This window comes from Herpailurus yagouaroundi, unplaced genomic scaffold (genome assembly GCF_014898765.1).
Source record: "Herpailurus yagouaroundi ecotype Mexico unplaced genomic scaffold, PumYag 139, whole genome shotgun sequence".
NCBI lineage: Eukaryota > Metazoa > Chordata > Mammalia > Carnivora > Felidae > Herpailurus > Herpailurus yagouaroundi.
The window spans coordinates 59,337,522-59,356,778 of NW_024412394.1; the positions used below are offsets into that span (position 1 = coordinate 59,337,522).

The 19,257-nt window shown below is 37.6% G+C and overlaps 1 protein-coding gene across 3 annotated transcripts in view; it reads right to left on the reverse strand.

Annotated features, from left to right (window-relative positions):
• Positions 1–445: 445 nt before the first annotated feature.
• ASCC3 (activating signal cointegrator 1 complex subunit 3) overlaps positions 446–19,257 on the reverse strand; it is a 369,269-nt gene continuing 350,457 nt past the window's right edge. For 2 of the 3 annotated variants that reach the window (XM_040474260.1, XM_040474259.1), the window contains exons 38-43: positions 12,753–12,904; positions 12,351–12,386; positions 10,697–10,844; positions 6,248–6,457; positions 4,116–4,291; positions 446–4,034 (exon numbers count right to left, since the gene is read on the reverse strand). In XM_040474260.1, the coding sequence (XP_040330194.1) occupies positions 3,887–4,034; positions 4,116–4,291; positions 6,248–6,457; positions 10,697–10,844; positions 12,351–12,386; positions 12,753–12,904 (870 nt within the window). In that variant the 3' untranslated portion in view covers positions 446–3,886. The remainder of the gene's footprint in view (positions 4,035–4,115; positions 4,292–6,247; positions 6,458–10,696; positions 10,845–12,350; positions 12,387–12,752; positions 12,905–19,257) is intronic. The other variant, XM_040474261.1, reaches the window with a different exon arrangement.

Sequence of the window (19,257 nt, forward strand, 5' to 3'; positions counted from 1 at the left end):
CAGGTGCTATTAAGGAAGTTTTAGAACTTGCTTTAAAATGTCTTTCATTCTGGGTGCCACATACCTTGCACCCAAATACTTGGTGAAAGTGTGAGGAGCTCCCACACTGTTGTTCTCAAAGCCTGTTCTATTTCCAGAATAGTCCCTGTTTCTGCTGACTTGGACATCAGAAATGGCCCTTGGGAAGACTATGAAAGGGTGATGTTTATCCTCAGAAACCAGAAGGGGTAGAAATGAGGCAGTCGGACCTCTCTTCCATTCGGTGGGGCCTCCATGTACCATTCACTACCCCACCAAAGCACATCCCCAGAAACTATTTTCAGAAAAGGCCCACTGTAGGAATCCTCATTCCCATGTACGCTGAGCTACAGCTGAAATTGCTCATGCATTTGTATTTGTGGAGGTGGAAATACTGTAGCACAAAGGAATGAAACACAAGTGAATCCCTCTCTGAGCACAAAGATTTTATTGTTTTTGGTGGGGGTAATAGCAATGGTGGGGTGGGCTCTTAGCCATAAAATTTATCCTGAGGATGAGTTTGTTTACAATTTATCACCTTAGGCTTTCATTTACCTTTTATTTACTCTTGACAGCTGTTTATCATTTTCTAAGCATTTTCATGTAAAAGATTCATTAAATGAAATTGACAAAACACTTGCTGTACCAGACACTGTGTATACAACAATGAATGAAGCTCACTGCCCTTATCACAATGGAGTCAAATACTATGAGAGGAAGTGCAGGCAGGTATCATCTCTGTTTTGTAGGTGACAAATGGAAACAGAAGAGTTGATGGAATACATTGTCCTAAATCTTCTAATATATGCTTGGATCACCAAACACAACACAGGGGCAAGGTAGTATTACAGAAACATAATTAAAACAACAACAACAACAACAACAACAACAAACTCAAAACCAAAAACCAAAAAACCCAAACCACTTCTCTTGATACTGCAAGCCTAGCTTTTCTTTCCACTCCATACCTATTCCTTCTAGACCCTTGGTAAAACTGTGCTGTAATGGGAAATAGAGCATATTTTCTGATAATAGCCAGCTGAAGTAACACATGTAAAGATGCACATTCCTGACAGACCACCTATTTGTTTTGGTATTGTAACTGACAAGCTTATTTAAAAGCTTAATTGAAGTCACTGGCTTTCTTCGTTAGAATGACTGTTAGACACCCTTTGTAGTATCAATTTCAGATTTTTGAAGAAGTATGCAGTGATTTGTTTCCAGTGTGATCTGGAGTTTGGTGGAGAGACAACTATAATGTTGGAGTAGATAACGTTTGATTAATGAAGGTCTCTGACAGTAGCCTGCTTATTCATTATTTTATAATTGTGTTGTGAGAGCTTCCCCCACCCCAATCCAAACTTCCTCTTCTGTACTTTACACCCATTTTATTTTTTTGCTGGTTCACCATGGTTAGTACTTTTTTTTTTAAATAACCCTTGCATCAATTTGACTAAAAAGCAGACACAAACCTAGACTCAGACATCCAAAAAAGATTTTTCCCTTTAGACCATTACTTTTAGAAAATATGCACCAATTCTGATGTGTTGCCATGAAGAACATTTTTGGAATCTCCCTTTTCTGATGGTCTTTGGTGTCGATTTACAAGCCATGAAAAAGGCAGTTTCATTTTTATGGCAGTCAGCGTTACTCAGTGTTAGCCTTTTCATTTGCAGGAATTATGTGGTTATTTCAGAAGCTCCATTCCCTCCTGAAAAGTGGGCACTTTTCAGGCCATTTGGAAATATGGGCCTGATTGGCTGTAGGCCAATTGAGAACTGGCTCCAGATTAGTCCTCCACATCCTGCAAAGTGCAGTCTTCTGATTCCAAGGTGGAAACCTCGAGAATAAAATTCATCTTAGATCAGTCCTGCAACCCTCAAATCATTAAAAACTGCTTCCAATATGACTTGGAATCAAAGGGTGCAGTCATTCAAAGTAACTGTATTTGTTTTGAATGGACAGGCATGGTATCTATGTAGTTTAAGAAGTCCAAATAAAAGATAACAAGTAAGTGAACAAGGGTTTGGAGATTCAAATAATTTTTAATGACAGGGAGGTGCTGGGATTCTGCTCAACCAAAGATGGATTACAGTCCATCATCTTTTCCAGGATGTCTCTGTAATGAACTGGTTAATATTAATTTACAGATGTAGCGCTACTCATGAAACTTTAAAAATATTTTCTGAATTACAGGCCAAATGAAGAGTAACAAGAAAAATGTAAGCATCCATTCAGATGTGGCTGGCTGTGTGTGCTTGACCTTGGGTAAGACTGGAAGCAACCTCTGTAGTACTCCAAGATCTCTCAAACTGACATGCAAAAGACTTGGGTAGAAGTTTCAAGCGAGGTAGAATCCTGAAATCTCATTTAAAGGCCTCAAATTGGAAGAATTTTATTTTCCAGGAGTAGTATAGAATCCTTATGATGGAAAGTGAAAGGGCTGAGGCTGAAATTATGGGAGTAACTTTCTAGACCCTGCAACCATTCTCCATCACTTAAAATCGACAACCTGGAATCAATAATCATTCTTAGAATTTTGAGGACCTTAAAATGATCTAAGTAGAACTCATTAAACCAAAAATTTTTATCTCCTTGTTTTGCTTAGATTTAGAATTTAGATTTCTGAAACCAGAAAAAGAAAGCTAATATAAGGGCTCAGTACATATCTTAGAAGCCAAGTTCTTTTATACTTAGTAAGAATCAAAAAATTTAAAACTTACTTCAGATTTTTCTTTTTAAAAAATTAAGGTCATGAAATAATTTTTACCTACTCATTTTGGATTATTTCTGAAAGAGAGAAGGCTCAGAGTTATTATCAGTTCATATTCTTCAAGCATATGGAGTTCCTGTTTAGGGCTACTTTCACTGTGAATAGTCAGCCGTAGTGATGGAAGACAGACAGATACCTGGTAAGAGAAGACAATAAAACCTCAGGCTGAAAAGGCTTTATGATAATTTGAAGTTTTACAATAACTGTAGTACCCAAGATCCATGCTACATAACAATATTTCATTCTTCTTTTCCATAAATAATAAGTCATCATGATAATAAAACTACGTGGTCTCTCCATGTTATAACACAAGTTACACTGTACTTCTCCCCTTGTATAAATAAATATCAGAAAGAGTATGGAAGTAAAGTCTTGAAGCAGAGGTAATGAAAAGAAGAGTGGGGGGAACAAATGGGAAGGAAGCAGGCGAGATAATTGAGTCAGCTTGTCTTGAAGTGGCACTCTAAATATTTTATTTCCACCAGTTATAGTATACACATTTTCTAAGATCAGTATATTTTGCTCTCCTTATCATCATTGGGCTCTGCAATATAATTTTACATCATATATTATTAACATTTTTGACTATAAGAAATTCTTGAAACTCCATGTGATCAAAGTATAAATTTTGCTAACAACCCATATTATATGTCTCCATACAGATTTGTCTTATGTATTTTATGCTGCAGGGCTAGAAATCTGTTACAACAAATCCTAACACTGTCATGTCTCAGTGTAATTTTCCTTAGAAAATAAGAAACCAACATTCTTGTAAACATTACACCGTGAGATGTAAGATTTGATGGATAATTCCTAAATATCATCTCAATATACACAAAAGGTTTTCCTACACGTGTGTTCATTTTACATATCAAGAAACTCACGAAGACAACATTTTGAAAGGCAACATTTGTTAAAAGGCCACCGCAGCTGACTTTGTGTTGCTGGAGTCAATACTGCAGCCACCGTCAATTTCCTGGGTGTCTTGAGGTTAGAAGTTGATTCCACCAAGGCAAACATCAAGCAATTCGACTTTGTCTAGATGAACAGCCAGACTTCTTAACCAATTCTCTCAAATGGACTGTTCGGGTCAGGTTACTTCACTTTCAGGTCAATCAAGGCATCAGAGACCTCCTCATTGACCTGGGCAGAAATACTCGCTGGTGTGACATTGAGATGAATGTCATACTGCTGGTCCAGGCCAAGATAGCAGTCGCTCATGAGATACAGTGTGTAGATATACCTAAGTTTAAAAACAGAATGAAATGTAAAACAACAGTCATATTTAATTCTTTCAGAACTTGGGTGGTGAGACCCTGCTTACCTTCCAGGTAGTTCCGGAGTATAAAAAGAAATGGAAACAACGTGATGGTTTCGAACATATCCCACTCTTTTCAAAGCAATAAGTTCTCTCTTATCCACTTCTCCTAATATCAAAAACCATCCTTCATCTTTCAATTTGGGAAATCGGGGGGTAACTGCGTGGCTGTCTTGCTTTCCCTATAAACCAGAAAAAAAAAGAGGTAAGACATTAATAATGTTTAGACTTTCTATGCCCTTCGGTTGTCGTTAAAAGGCTAGGTTGTTTTCCTTGAAAGCCATAAATCTACGCAGTTCAGTGTTATCTATCTGGGATGTTTTAAATTTTATTGTTTGGTGTTTTTGATATGCTATCACCTGCCACTTTTCAGGATTCTCAAAGCACATTATAGACACTACTTTGTGGCTATAATCACCAGCATATTTGGCTCAGTTAGAATAGAAAGCCCTGAATCTTAATATCAAATTAGTAAATTCTCCCATCATTCTTATAAATGATATTAGTACCCTATTTGAAGATGGACGAATTGAGATACAATCCTGTTAACCAAATCTTCCAAAGTCTTATTCACAAGAAACTGATACCTAGGGGAAAAAAGACAATCAAGACTAGACCTTGGACCTCAAGATAGTAAGCACTATATCATATAAATACCTTCCCTCAACCCAAGAATCAAACTCACATAAAAAAACATATATTCTAATATGGCAATATTAAAAAATCATTTCTTTGAGGAATGGGAAATTGTAAGCCAAGTGATTTGTAAAATGCATCAATCACCACAATCCAAGATCAGATATCGCCATAATCGCAGCACTTGAAGTCTTTACTTTAGATCGCTTTTACCAAATACAAGATTTTAGTGATTCTTTAAGACGCTGGCATTATGGCATAAAATGTACTGATAATGACATGCTTTCAATCAGACATCATTAAATATTCTAGAGGGAGATGTTGCACTTAAGACATTTTAAAAGAGAAGTCTGAGAGCAATGCATTTTTACAGCATTTAGAAACAAAACTGAGAGTTTTTCTAGCATGATTAAGGCATGATTAAATTTTTAAGTAGTAATACTAAGGTAGAAAAATTGTAGTTTTCCCCCATGATTTTATCTGTATGATTACTACCATATTTTTTTGTAAGTGGGATACATTAGGTCTTCTAAAAATGCTCCTATTAGAGCCTCTACACTGCCAGAGGCCAATCGGCTCGAACTTACACTGACTGATTTTTAGCATTAGAAATTAAGTGAGATGGGACCTGAAAGCACAGCACTAAAAAGATGTAACAACAGAAAGCTACTTGCCATTCTGTGTTTGAAAGAGAGTGGACTGTACTCACGAACAACCACTTCATTCCTGAGGGCTTATTTTAGATTTGGCACTGGGTGAAACAGAAGACAAATCCTTTCTTATTTCAATTATGGTACTAAAAACCAATCTGCCCACATGCTGTATGCTAATATTCTTAGAGGCCCCAATATTTAATATTTGTGTCATAGGTAACAGAAAAAAGCACAGTAATTGGAAATGAACACACTTTCAATTTTTGACCTGTATGAGCATTGACAATGCTCTCTCACAGGTATTATGGTGAAGGAAACAAGCAGATGTGGCATCTGAGGCGCAGAAAAGCTTAGTGTTTTACTCAAAGTCACAGAGCTAAGTGGTAAAACTTTGCTCCCATGCAGCCAAATGTGGTCCCTACATATCAGAGTGCCCCAGGGCAGTGCTTGCCAAACCTTCAAGTCCTTAAAAATCATTCGGGGTGCTGGGTAAAGGTACAGATTTTGAGACCTCTCCCCCTGAGATTCTGATGCAGTCACTCTGATAAGTACGGCCAGGGAATCTGCACTCCAAAAGGCATTGCAGGGAGTTCTGTCGGACTGAGTACATAGACCATATGACAGCAGTATGTCACGCAATGTATTATATAAGGTGGATATTCTGGGGCTGAAAAATGGCACATGGGGAGAAATGATTGATTTCAGAAGACTGACTCTTGCCGCTTAAGGCCAGTTGAGAAAGCAGGATTCGTGAATGACACGGACACATTAGTAATATAAAAGATATGTGTGGTGGCGCATGCCGGTGTCTGGTGTGAAGCATTTGAGAATGGAAACCAAACACTATACCTTGTGGAACCCAAAGTGGACTCTCTGCAAGCTGACTTGAAGCACATACTCTTGATCAGCATGCAATTTGATCCACCTGTTGTCATTTCGTTTGTCTGAAGTCAGAGTTGTGATAGAAAGTTCACCATGTCCTTCCACTGAGTCATCCCACCAGCCTTTAACACTTAGGCCAACATCTATCACCGGCAAGTGGGATAAGAAATTCCATGCCTGAATAAAAAAAGAGGAAAAGATAATAAAGGGATGGTTAATGTCAAATGCACTGATCAAGTAAGAAATAGTGTGCTTTGAAACAAATCAACCTTTTTTTTTTTAAATGAAATTTTTTGTCAAATTGGTTTCCATACGACACCCAGTGCTCATCCCAACAGGTGCCCTTAATGCTCACCACCCACTTTCCCCTCCCTCCCACCCCCCATCAACCCTCAGTTTATTCTCAGTTTTTAAGAGTCTCTTATGATTTGGCTCCCTCCCTCTCTAACTTTTTTTTTTCCTTCCCCTCCCCCATGGTCTTCTGTTTTGACATTAATTCTAGATTCAATGCAGTTGTGAGAATTAACACAGAGAGATCCTGTGCACCAATTTGCCAGTTTCCTCCAATGGTAGCATTTTTCAAAACTAAAGTACAATATTAATACAGGATATTGACATGATATAATCCACAGCTCTTGTTCAGATTTCCCAGTTTTTCTTGAACTCATTTGTATGTGTGTCAAACTAATGTGCTTTTGCTCTTTGTAGTTTAAAGTCTTTATTATTATTATTATTTTTTTTAATTAAAAAAAATTTTTTTTTTAACGTTTATTTATTTTTTTGGGACAGAGAGAGACAGAGCATGAACGGGGGAGGGGCAGAGAGAGAGGGAGACACAGAATCAGAAACAGGCTCCAGGCTCTGAGCCATCAGCCCAGAGCCTGACGCGGGGCTCGAACTCCCGGACCGCGAGATCGTGACCTGGCTGAAGTCGGACGCTTAACCGACTGCGCCACCCAGGCGCCCCTATTTTTTTAACGTTTATTTATTTGAGAGAGAGAGACAGAGAGAGAGACAGAGAGAGAGAGAGAGAGAACAAGCAGGGGTGTGGGGTAGAGAGAGAGAATTTCAAGTAGGCACCCCGGTGTCAGTGCAGAGCCTGACAGTGCAGAGCCCTGTCAGTGCAGGGCTCTATCTCATGAAACATGACACCATGACCTGAGCCGAAATCAAGAGTTGGACACTTAACCAACTGAGCCACCCAGGTGCCCCTAAAGTTTTTTTAAAGGCAACTAAAAAAGTATTAATCATTAGCTACACTGTGACTCCTTCACTGTAAATCCCTCCTAGATATTGAGTGCCTATGGTCTATATTAAACAATAAGTCTAAAAATGCTTGTTTTTAAACTTGTTTGTTTTAGAGAAGCATCGGATCTAATATTTACATGACTTCTAAGGCAGAGAGCATTACTTGGGGATATAAAGGCAACCTGAAAAAAAAAAAAACGTTGTGATGCAATTGTTGATGTCACTCAGCATCATTCATTGACTACTGTACAAAAATTTTTTTGTCCATATTCCAAATTTATTCTGAAAGGAAAACATTCCTATATGTCTGTATATCATAAAGAACCCTGTAAGTCTAGGGTCCTTCTGGAAATAAGTATGTATTTTTGGCATTATATTGAGAATACCAATTAAAATGATGCATTTTAAAGGGATATAAAATATCTTACTGATTTCATTCTTGCTCTTTAAACGGAAAGATATTTTGAGAAATCAGTATGCATATATCAAGTGCCATCTTTATTGAATGAGTGAATGAATTCCTAAGTCTACAGAAAGGATGTAACAAAATAAACTTAATGTTATCATGTTACTTATTGTCATATTTTTCTAATATTTATAACTATGTGGCAATATCACTATCAGTCAAGAAACTTCTCAATATATTGGTTGTTTTAATCAGTTACTAATCAGTTACCTTTTAAGTTAGTTTTTAAGAGTACTTTAATTTTGGTTTTTCTTTAATTTATTAAATATATACCATAGATTTCCTTATAGGCTTTGATTTTCTGTTTGCTAAGACTTTTAGTGCTGCCGAGTACACCTAATTGAAATGAAGTAGCCCTCGTGAATCAAACTACCCCTTAGGAATTCAAAAAATGTAAATCCAATGCAAATTTTCAATCCAAATACAATCCTATAACTTGTCTTGTGAATCTGAAATAATGTCTGGAATAGATCTTGAAATAGTCAAGGTACAGAATGGTCTACACTGTGCTTCATTCAAGGTAATAGATGGCCCTATCCCCTCCTAGAGCCAACAGTCATTGAGTATAGAAGCTATACCACTTGATGTTCTAAGACTGGCCAGAGTGGAAAAGTGATCAAGGGGACACTTAATACACAATTTCTGTAAAGCATTTAAGTTTGTGAGACAACACAAACAACAATTACTACAGGAAGCAAGACTTCATGTTTCTTTACTTGTACTATTAAATTAGTTACCAAGAGGTGTTTCCAGTTATTAGCAACTCATTGGGATTTTACTTTATAAAGCCCCCAAAAGTCAAATCTGGTTTTCATATATATGTAATCTTTCAGTAGCGCTTAAATATTTTTTTTTTCATCGTTGGTGTGTACACACATACTTGTTGGGTGTGTGTATGTATACACACACATATATACAAAAAAACATAAGCTATTTTTAAAGAAATTGCTAAGACATTTCAATACCAGCCAAACATATTTATCTGAGGATTAATCTTCATCTATTGAATCAGGCAAGAGCATTGCCATGCATACAATTATTTAATTAGCAGCCAAATCCTCTGCCAGTCAGCAGCCGTTCCAGGCATACTGATGGGGTAGAAGATGCAAATCTCACAGTCGTACTGCTTTTTCTCATTACTACTGCAATTAGCACTTAAATTGATGCTTTAAACATACTAATTTCTGGAATAATTCAGGATTTGTATGTTACCTGGGATCGCCTCACTGCAGAGCCGACACCAGATTGCTCTGCAAATTGAAGCACTTTTGAGCCAAATAACCATCATCATATCAGACTGAGCCAATTTGCATTTGGTTTTAAAGATAACAGAATGGCAATTTATGCAAATAAATTAAGTAAGTTTACTTCTGAGTTCTCCCTGAACTAATTATAACAATGTTCTAATTTTTCATCACATCTAAAACTTGGCTTGAAATCAATGTATGTTAGGTTAGAAATCTGTTGTTGCTAACAGAAGCCTTGTTTTGATTTCAATATATTGTTTTTATTCATAATTTTGATGGTAATTTAGTTAGAAAGGTAGGCACTTATTATGAAAATTTAGGTTGTTTTTTTGTGCCAATTTTGAGTTCAACAGAAATTGAACAATCAGACTTCACTGCCTGTTATACTTTTTCTAAGTCTTGCTCAAAACTAAGTTCCACTGGAAAAAAAGAATGACATGGTTTAGAAGTTTCTTTATCTTAATACTTGCATTTGCAAGTCAGTATGTTAATTATGTTATAAATCCTGAATGTTTGACATGTTTAGGCTAAAACTGCTTAAGACTTAAAAGTCTATATATGCCAAATACTTCTGGCATCATTCATTCATATTTTTGGCCATTCCAAAGACTAGGTTTAGAGAGATGACCTATGTTGTCTTTTACAACACACATTTAGCTAAGTTATGTGGTACACAAAAAAGGGATTTCTTAGAGAAATACTTTAGAACCTAGGAACAATAAGCAATTAAAATAAAGGGGGAGGGCATAAAAAAGTAACTGAGGGAATTGCATGAAAATCAACTGAAATTTATACCCGAGTGGGTAATATAGCCTAGTGATGGACAAGCTACTGTAGTCCTTTCTAAACGGGTTTAATACATTAATCAGTATTAATACATTAATACATTAATACTTTAATACAGAGTCAACTTTGAATAATGCCAATGCTACTACTAATTATTGTCACTGTAACTATTTTTAATATTATTGAGCTCTATTCTATATTAGAAACTACATAACTACATTTTGTTTTTAAAATTTTTATTTTTGTTTTAGAGAGAGAGTGTGCACATGTGCTTGCGCATGTGTGAGCGGGGGAGGGGCAGAGGGAGGAGGAGAGAGAATCTCAGGCAGGCTCCATGCTCAGTGTGGAGCCCAGTGTGGGACTCGATCCCACAACCCTTTCAGATCGTGACCTGAGATGAAATCAAGAGTTGGACATTCAACTGACTGAGCCATCCAGGCGCCCCATGGAACTACATAAAGCAATTTATATAATAACATCCTGCTTAATTTTCACAAAACTTCATGAGACAGGTATGATGTTTTCATGTTCATAATCATGGCACATGGTAGACAGAATTTAAACCCAGATGAATCAGACTCCAAAGCCAATGCTTTAGGTTAGAAAACTCTAGGTACAATTTCCCAGACAGAATAAGGAAGATTTGAAACACAGAAACAATGATCTTACCTGCTTCATTTTTACAGCTGTTAGCTCATTTTCCATCATCGAGCTGAATACATGGTCCTTCCCTCCACAGGCATGGAGCAATTCAGGAAGGCACTCGATGAAGCCATGGCACCCAGTACGTCCGCCTTTTGTGCCTGTGCTCCATTTCCTGAAAAATAATTCTAACTAATTATTTCCTAGAATAAATGAGAATTCCTGACAATGATGGTTTACCTGATGACAACAGTTTTTTAAAATTAAGATTACTATACTACTTTTAAAATTTTTTTTTTCAACGTTTATTTATTTTTGGGACAGAGAGAGACAGAGCATGAATGGGGGAGGGGCAGAGAGAGAGGGAGACACAGAATCGGAAACAGGCTCCAGGCTCTGAGCCATCAGCCCAGAGCCTGATGCGGGGCTCAAACTCACGGACCGCGAGATCGTGACCTGGCTGAAGTCGGACGCCTAACCGACTGCGCCACCCAGGTGCCCCACAACTTTTTAAAGGCTGTAATCATTATGTTTCAAAATCAGCCAGCATTCTCTAAGATATCAATCCAAGGCAGTCTGGCTATTATGACATAAGATGTGTAAATCAAATGTGAGCTCAGTAACTACTTAGGGTTTACGGGTAGGGGGTGAATTTCTATAGGAAGGCACTAATGTATACCAGTGCTTCCTGTGGATAAAGCACTGAATTGGAATCCTGATATTTTTTTTAAAGAATGTGGGTAAATGTCTCTAATATAATTACTTGAATAAAGTTTTCATCTTAACTTGTTGGGAACCTACAATGAAAAGTACATTTGGGAATCTTTGAGATTTATGGCACAGAAACACAGTCCACCTAAATCTTACTATCTTGTTTATACAACAAGAAGAAAAATATGATTAAAATTACATTAATAGAGCTTTTTCAGGATGACAGCAAAGAGCTGGATGAAATCTCCTAGACCCCAAGCCGCTTTCCATAACAGCCCTGCGTGCTGTGTCACAGTAGTACTCTTATGTACCTACTTTACTGTTGAAACCCAACTCCCGTAACGCTTAGTACTGTCTTGGAAGGGTTCCTGAAACTGAGCTGCAGACATGAGGTATCTGCTTTTCTCCTCATGCCACCTGCTGCTGGTATGGCTCACTCTCTGAATATGCCTTTTAGTTTCCAGGACATCCCATGCTGGGGGCTCAAGCACCATGGAAATAATTGCCTTGGCACCCAGTACACTTGAGGCCAACTGAGGGACTTTCCCTGGAGACCCCCATGTGTGTGTGAGGTTCTGGTTGGCCTGTGTGTCTAGATGCCTCAAATGAGTGCACGCCATAGTCTAGCTGACAGGCAGCAAGTACATGATGGCAGCCTACAGCCAGACTGCTTTCTTCTGTTTTTCGGTCTACATGACTGTAAACCAACATTTTAGCTGCAAAGTATTTCTCAACTGATGTGAAATGCTAGTGTAAAAGAAACACTTTTATTTAAATACTGCCAATCTTGCTTACAAGATGTACTGTTCTTTTTTTTTTTTTTTTTTGCTAGAATTTTTGCAGCTATGTACACAGGACCTACAGGTTAAATAGTTGGATGATAATATAAACTCTTAAATATAGGTTATATCTTGAGCTGCTAGTATATACAACTACCCAGTTTTGGACATTTTGCGGATGTACGATTTACCTTTGACAATGGATTTCCAGATCCCTCAAATCTATTCTGCAATTAGAGAAATTGGTAATTCATTTTGGTTTTAATTACACAGCACTTTCATAACATCTTTTAAAATGAAGGCTGATATGGTAAAGGAATAAATGCAGTTAAAATGGAAATGTAGGTAATGCTGTAAATAGAAAACAATGTAATAGAAGGTTAAAATGAATTGTGATTCAGCTTGTGGTAGATGACCAAATCCCAACTGAGAACCTTGTATCACTAGCTCATGTCTCCCTCTGGGAGGCAGGCATTTTCACTGTAAAGAACCAATATCTTAGGCATAACATAAAATTTAAGCGATCACACATGTAAAGAAAATATTATTTTTGAAATAAAAAAACCAGTCACATTGAAAATTAAAACAATTACCTGAAAATGTGAAGATGGTGGTGTTCTATGTTTGGTACTGAAAGAAGAGAAGAGTCTTTTAACCACCGACCCTGGATCACCATCTGAACCAGATTGGTGATATTCAGGGCAGTCACCAGCCAGCCCTGGTTTGCAGCCACATCCAACATTGCCTGAACAGGGGGAAAAAATGCACATATTACAAGAATACCATGGCCCTTGCCCTCTCCATTGGGGATCTAATGTTAACCTTAACAAAAAGCAAACGAACATAAAATGAGCATGATACCTCTAAATTACTATTAACCAAAATAGAAACCAGAAAGTAAACCACAGTTGGATTGGTAGGAACAACCCCCAAACTCTCATAGCACTTGTACACCACTTCCTGTAAAGTGCCAAATATTTAGCTGTTTGTAGGGTAGCACATAGAGCCAGGAAATACTGGTATCCAGCAATAAAACAGAGAAAAACTCAATCTACTTTAAGAACAAATACCTATATAATTCACTGTATCAAGAGCACTGGAAGCCGGATTTAAAGAGTGAATCTCTGGAAGTCTTTTCCAAAGTTAGTATCAGTAATAGTAAGGCAATAGGTTTTTTGCCAGAAATTTATTTTCTCCAAAAAGTGGACTAAAGACAGAGCCTCGGTTTTCAATGAAAATAATATACTACACACTTACAAATAGGGCTACTGCCAGTGGTACAAGTGGAAGGATGAGAAACTATTCATATTAGCCTATACATTTAATCTACTGTTTTATGGACAAACAAACGGCTGCATTTGCTTAAGGCAAAACTAAACAGTGAAATCTTATTTAAACAAAGGAGAAGTTTACACAGGCAAAGCTATTTCAATTAAATTAGATCCTGGAGAATGCCGACTTAAAGACACATAAGTTAATATCATGATCTGAGGCAGCTACTTTATACAGTTTTAGGAGTGTACTCTCTTGTTTTTGGGAAATGAAGACATAAAGCTAAGAGAAATGAGATGTAGTAAATGCTTAAAATGATAGTTTCATGGTAAAGAGTTCACCAACAATAAAATATTTATGAAAATGTTGTAAAAACCTATTAGAATATTTTTGGAAATAATTTTTTAAGGTTTATTTATTTTGAGAGAGAGAGAGGGAGGGAGGGAGGGAGGGAGGGAGAGAGAGAGAGAAAGAGAGAGAATATATATCCCAAGCAGGCTCTGTGCAGAGCCTGACGCGTGGCTTGATCTAATGAATAGTAAGATCATGATCTGAGTAGAAATCAAGAGTTAGATGCCTAACTGACTGAGCCACTCAGGCACTCCTGGAAATAATTTTTAAGGCATATGATGTTACTAAAACTAATTTGCCATATTACTTAATACTACCGAGGTAGACACATTTTTCTTCTAAGTTTTGAATTTCCTATTCTGTGTTTTCTACTTTAAGAAAGAGTACAATAGTTTAAAAAACATCTGGCTAAACCAGTCTGCTGTCTTTTTAAACACATTACAAGAAAATGGGTCAACATTTCTGGATATCATGGTTACTATGATGAAATGGTCAAACGGGGTTTTAGCACCCATGAGTCCTCTATATATGAAAAAGCCTCATACTAATGCAATACATACATTTATATGTATGTATATGTGTATATCAATGTGTATACTTGTATGAATGTACATGTTTATCAATCTAGGGAAAATTGGCTTGCATTCTTCCCGTTTCTCTGCACAGTTGATTAAAATACTCTGTTTTTCTTTGAAGCGTATGAGACAAAAAGATCATGAGGAACACTGTACTCAGACCAAAGGGGGAAAAAAAACCCCCAGCATTAGTTCACAAGTCACAACTCTTGAGTTATGTAAGGGAATAGAAAAGAAAAAAGAAATGAATAATTATACCTAATGCAGATCATGATGGTGTTAGAAGTTGTAATGTGGGTAACTATGGCGATTTTACATTGTAACTTGACTGGAAATAAATTCCAGACCAAAAGCTCACATACATGAAGAGCTCGATGGATGGACCATATGTTTTTAACTTTGAAGTTTTCATGATGAAGTTGAAAGATTTCATAAAATTTATGAGCATTCCCCACAATTTTTCATTGTATGATCCAGATGTGAAAATGTAAAAAATCATGCAAAGTGATTGCTTACATGAAGTAAATGAAAAGCCATGTCATGAATTGAAAACTATTATTTCTCTTGTTTTAATTTAGAGAAAAGGCAGGTAGGGAGATCAAGAATCTGGGATAAAAAAAGGTTTTGCAACCACCCAAATGTGGTGAGCCAAGTGTTGCTCTCTGCCAATCACTCTCGAGTTGGGCCTGTTTTCTCTGTACCCCTCACCCCCCACCTCTACCACTGCCTTAGTGTAGGCCTTCATCACCTCTTACCTGGAATATTTTTTTTTTTTTTTAATTTTTTTTTTCAACTTTTTTTTTTTTTTTTATTTTTGGGACAGAGAGAGACAGAGCATGAACGGGGGAGGGGCAGAGAGAGAGGGAGACACAGAATCGGAAACAGGCTCCAGGCTCCGAGCCATCAGCCCAGAGCCTGACGCGGGGCTCGAACTCGCGGATCGCGAGATCGTGACCTGGCTGAAGTCGGACGCTTAACCGACTGCGCCACCCAGGCGCCCCATTACCTGGAATATTAATAACTACCCCTTTATTCTCATCTCATATAATTTTTCTTCAATCCCTGTTTTATATGGTTACCAGAGCAAATTATCACAGAGATGACACCGATTGTGTCATTTGTCTGCTTACATTTCTTTGATGGCTTCTCATGGTGTAGAGGACAATGCTAGCTAGCACTTCTCTGCATGATAGTTCTGGTCTGTGATCTAGCCCGTCCTGGCTTATCATTCTGGCCCCTTTCTGTACTCCTAAAAGAGCAACACTAAACGACTGCTATTTTCCCACTTTTGTCCTTGCTCTTAAGGTTCTCTTTCTGCAAATCCTGCTCTGTTTACCCGGGAAATTCTGATTCATCCTTCCAGTTTAGCTCAAATGCTACTTCTTTTTTTAATGTTTATTTATTTATTTATTTTTTTGAGAGAGGGAGAGAGAGAGAGAAAGCACAAGAGAGGGAGGCACAGAGAGAGAGGGAGACACAGAATCTGAAGCAGGCTCCAGGCTCCAAGCTGTGAGCACAGAGCCCGCTGAGGACGCGGGGCTCAAATGCACAAACTGTGAGGTCATGATCTGAGCCAAAGTCGGACGCTTAACCGACTGAGCCTCCCAGGTGCCCCTCAAATGCTACTTCTTACTGTGAAGTCTCCCTGATTCTTCCAGATGGATGGTAGGTATTTCTTTTTCTGTGCATCTGCTGCTCTGGACACATGCCACCATTACCCTATTGTGATTCTTTGTTTACATATCTGCCCTTTAAACTATAGATTTCTTGGCAGCAAGAACTTAGAAATATTCTGTTAACTCTAGCCCAGTGCACTCAAAGAGTACTGTGTGTGTGTGTGGAAGAATATTGGTAAAAAACCCAATTACAATGACTATAAAAACTTCTGCCTAAATTATTGCAAACTTTCTGAAGGCAGTGCAGTGTAGGAAAAATATTACAAGCTTCGGTGTCAGATAGACATAGATTTGAATCCTAATTTTGTTCCAATTTCAAGGTGTTATTACATGTCCTTATAGGGGAACTATATAGGTACAATGAGGTAATGTACTAAGTAAGGTATCTAATATACTGCCTGGAACACAGATCTCAACAAACAGGGGCCTATCTAAAGTTTTTCCATGATAAAATGAAAAGAACACTCTAAAATAGTCCATTTTTTCTAACAAGGATTTCCTTTGGGCCTTTTGGCGTGAATTTCTGCATCGAGAAGTATAGGGCCTTGAGGCCCAGAGCATGCAAGGTCAGGAGCAGATGCATGGAATGGGCAAAACAGTTCATCAGGGGAGGTGCCAATTATGAGATAGTCAGGGAACAAGGCTAATGACAGTCCCTGAGTCTCCGGGCAAACTGGTGGATGTGGGCTTGGTTCTCAGTTTGAGTGGGCAAGCCCTGGTTACTGTTCAGAGGTATACCCCAAAAGAAGCTAAGGCCAGGGGATGGTCCAGGTAAATGGACTTGAGGGTCCTAATAACTTGTAGTGATGTATCTCCGCATGACTGAGCCTACGATGGATTCCCTGTGTCTCATGGTCCTTTGTAGCAGTCCTCCTGACAGATAAAACCTAGTAGGTTTGCTCCTTCCCAGAGTGGGACTGAATTTGGTAACAGCTGGAGATCACGGCTCAGTTCCCCAACTCATCTCAAAGTCCCTTACAGAGATCTAATACCAAACAACAAAGGTGATTTTAGTACATTGAGGAGATATAACTCTGTGGATATTTTTTACCAGCTTAACATTAATATTAGGCAAATACTTAATCCCCCTTTATCTCTCATCCACTTTCTACTTGGCATGCTACCTACTACAGGGCAAAACTAGGATAATTCTAAGTGTAGGGGAAAATGGATGGGGGCTGACTCTGTGTATGAGACTTTCTCCTACTAAGTTGGAATGAACTTCAATTGATTGTTGATTGAGAACTCTGTCATTTCCAGCTGTGACAAAATGGAAATATAATTTCTAGCACTGTATTCATTTATAAAATTATACTACTATTAAAATATTGTCATAATTAATAGAAACAGTGGAGCTGTCATTTATTCATAGGAGACCAGGGGTTTTAACCGAGGTGCCACTATGGAGCCAGGTGAAAAGTCCAGGTAAAAACTAAGGAACTTCTGCAGTATGTGGCTTTATGCCAAGGTAAACCACCACCACCACAAACTACAAAAATCAACCCTACCCCTCACTCCCATAAACAACGACAAGTTTAGAAAATGGACACTCTCTGGAAGGAAATTTTTTAGACTCTTGGAGTCCTGGAGCCAAAGGCATGCTTTATGACTTGAATACAACTCATGTCCTGAACATTTATTTTGAATCAATTTCAAGAATTCCCTAAGCATATATCAGACTTGGTCTTAGCATTTAAATTCAACCACATTTTCACAGTGGTGTTACTACTTCTGCAAAGGACAGATTTGTCCAAATCTAGAGATATTTTTCATACCTTCTGCTATCATAGATTATATTTAACAATGCAAGCTTGACAACATGTCTCTCCATATATTATATCAAATAAAATTTCATTCAATCATTAAAAGTCCTAAACAGTGAATTATATTATTCAAGTCAACCTGCATAGACTGTATGCGTATATGGTGTCGGGAAAATACTTGCATAATAGTGCAGAGACTATAAAACACTTTCGTAAATAGCTCACCTTTGATTGTTAATGATACCAAGTGTGAGGCAGGGATTAGTCATCATTCTCCTTTCACAGAGAAACTGAAGCTCGTGAGTTCAGTGACCATGCAATCACACCACTCAAAAGTGAAATTAAGACTTGATCTTGGTTTGCCAATCAATTACCTGGGTGCATTACACTATATTTTATTACCTTTGAATGATTTACATTTACCTTGGATTTTTTTAAACTTTATTTTAAGTAGGCTTCACACCCAACCTGAGACTTGAACTCATGACTCTGAGATTAAGAGTCTCATGCTCTACCGACTGTGCCAGCCAGGTGCCCCTACCCTGTATTATTTAAAGAAGAATTTAAAGTGGTTTACATGTGTCCTTTCCCCCCCTACATAATGGAAAAACAGAAACTCCAGACAAATTAGGAGTTTGATCAATTATTGTCTCTGAACGAATTTTATCAACACAATTTTTGAAAAAGTAATTTTTGAATACATTTGAATCCATAATTTGATTACAAGTACATCTTAATATTTGATATACACGTATTATGTATCATTTGGAATCCAACTGAATTCTGGATTTAAATGGTTCAAGGGTAACATAGGAACTTTGAGTACTGTGACCGAATTAAGTCAACTTCATTGCAAGAAAATAGAATCACTGAACACTAAAGAAAAGCTATCATTCAAGATACATCAAATGGTATTAACAGGTGGATAATAAGATGTAGTTCTAAGGTCCATTATTTAACATTTTCTAAATTTAGTTTGAAAAGTCTGTGAATTAGTCCTCACTGTCATCAAGAGTCTGTGGCTGTAGAGAGTACATATGGAGAGGACAGATGATGCCCCAGCTCTTCTACCCACAGCCCCCTTAGCATTCTGACTCGTACCCTCTCTTCTTCCTCCCTTTATCCTTTGCTCTCTTTAAGGAACTTTTTCTCTTTTCCTCACATCTCCTGCTAGTCACCCTTGGGTATCTAGTTGCAGTGTACAGATTGCAACAACCACGTGAAAATAAGATCATGACAAAGGCTGAAATGGTTAGATAATGTTGCCATTTCTGTTCAGATTAGAGGACATAAAGATAATATATTGACAGAATTTAAGAGAAAGGTTTAGTCTAGAATGGGAGAAAAAGATTTTCATTAATTTACAGAAGTTACTATTTATGGAATGTCATGATAATGCAAAATACTATGGAAAGATCATAAAAAATAAGTAAATAAAAGTCTGTGAAACTCATAGCCAAG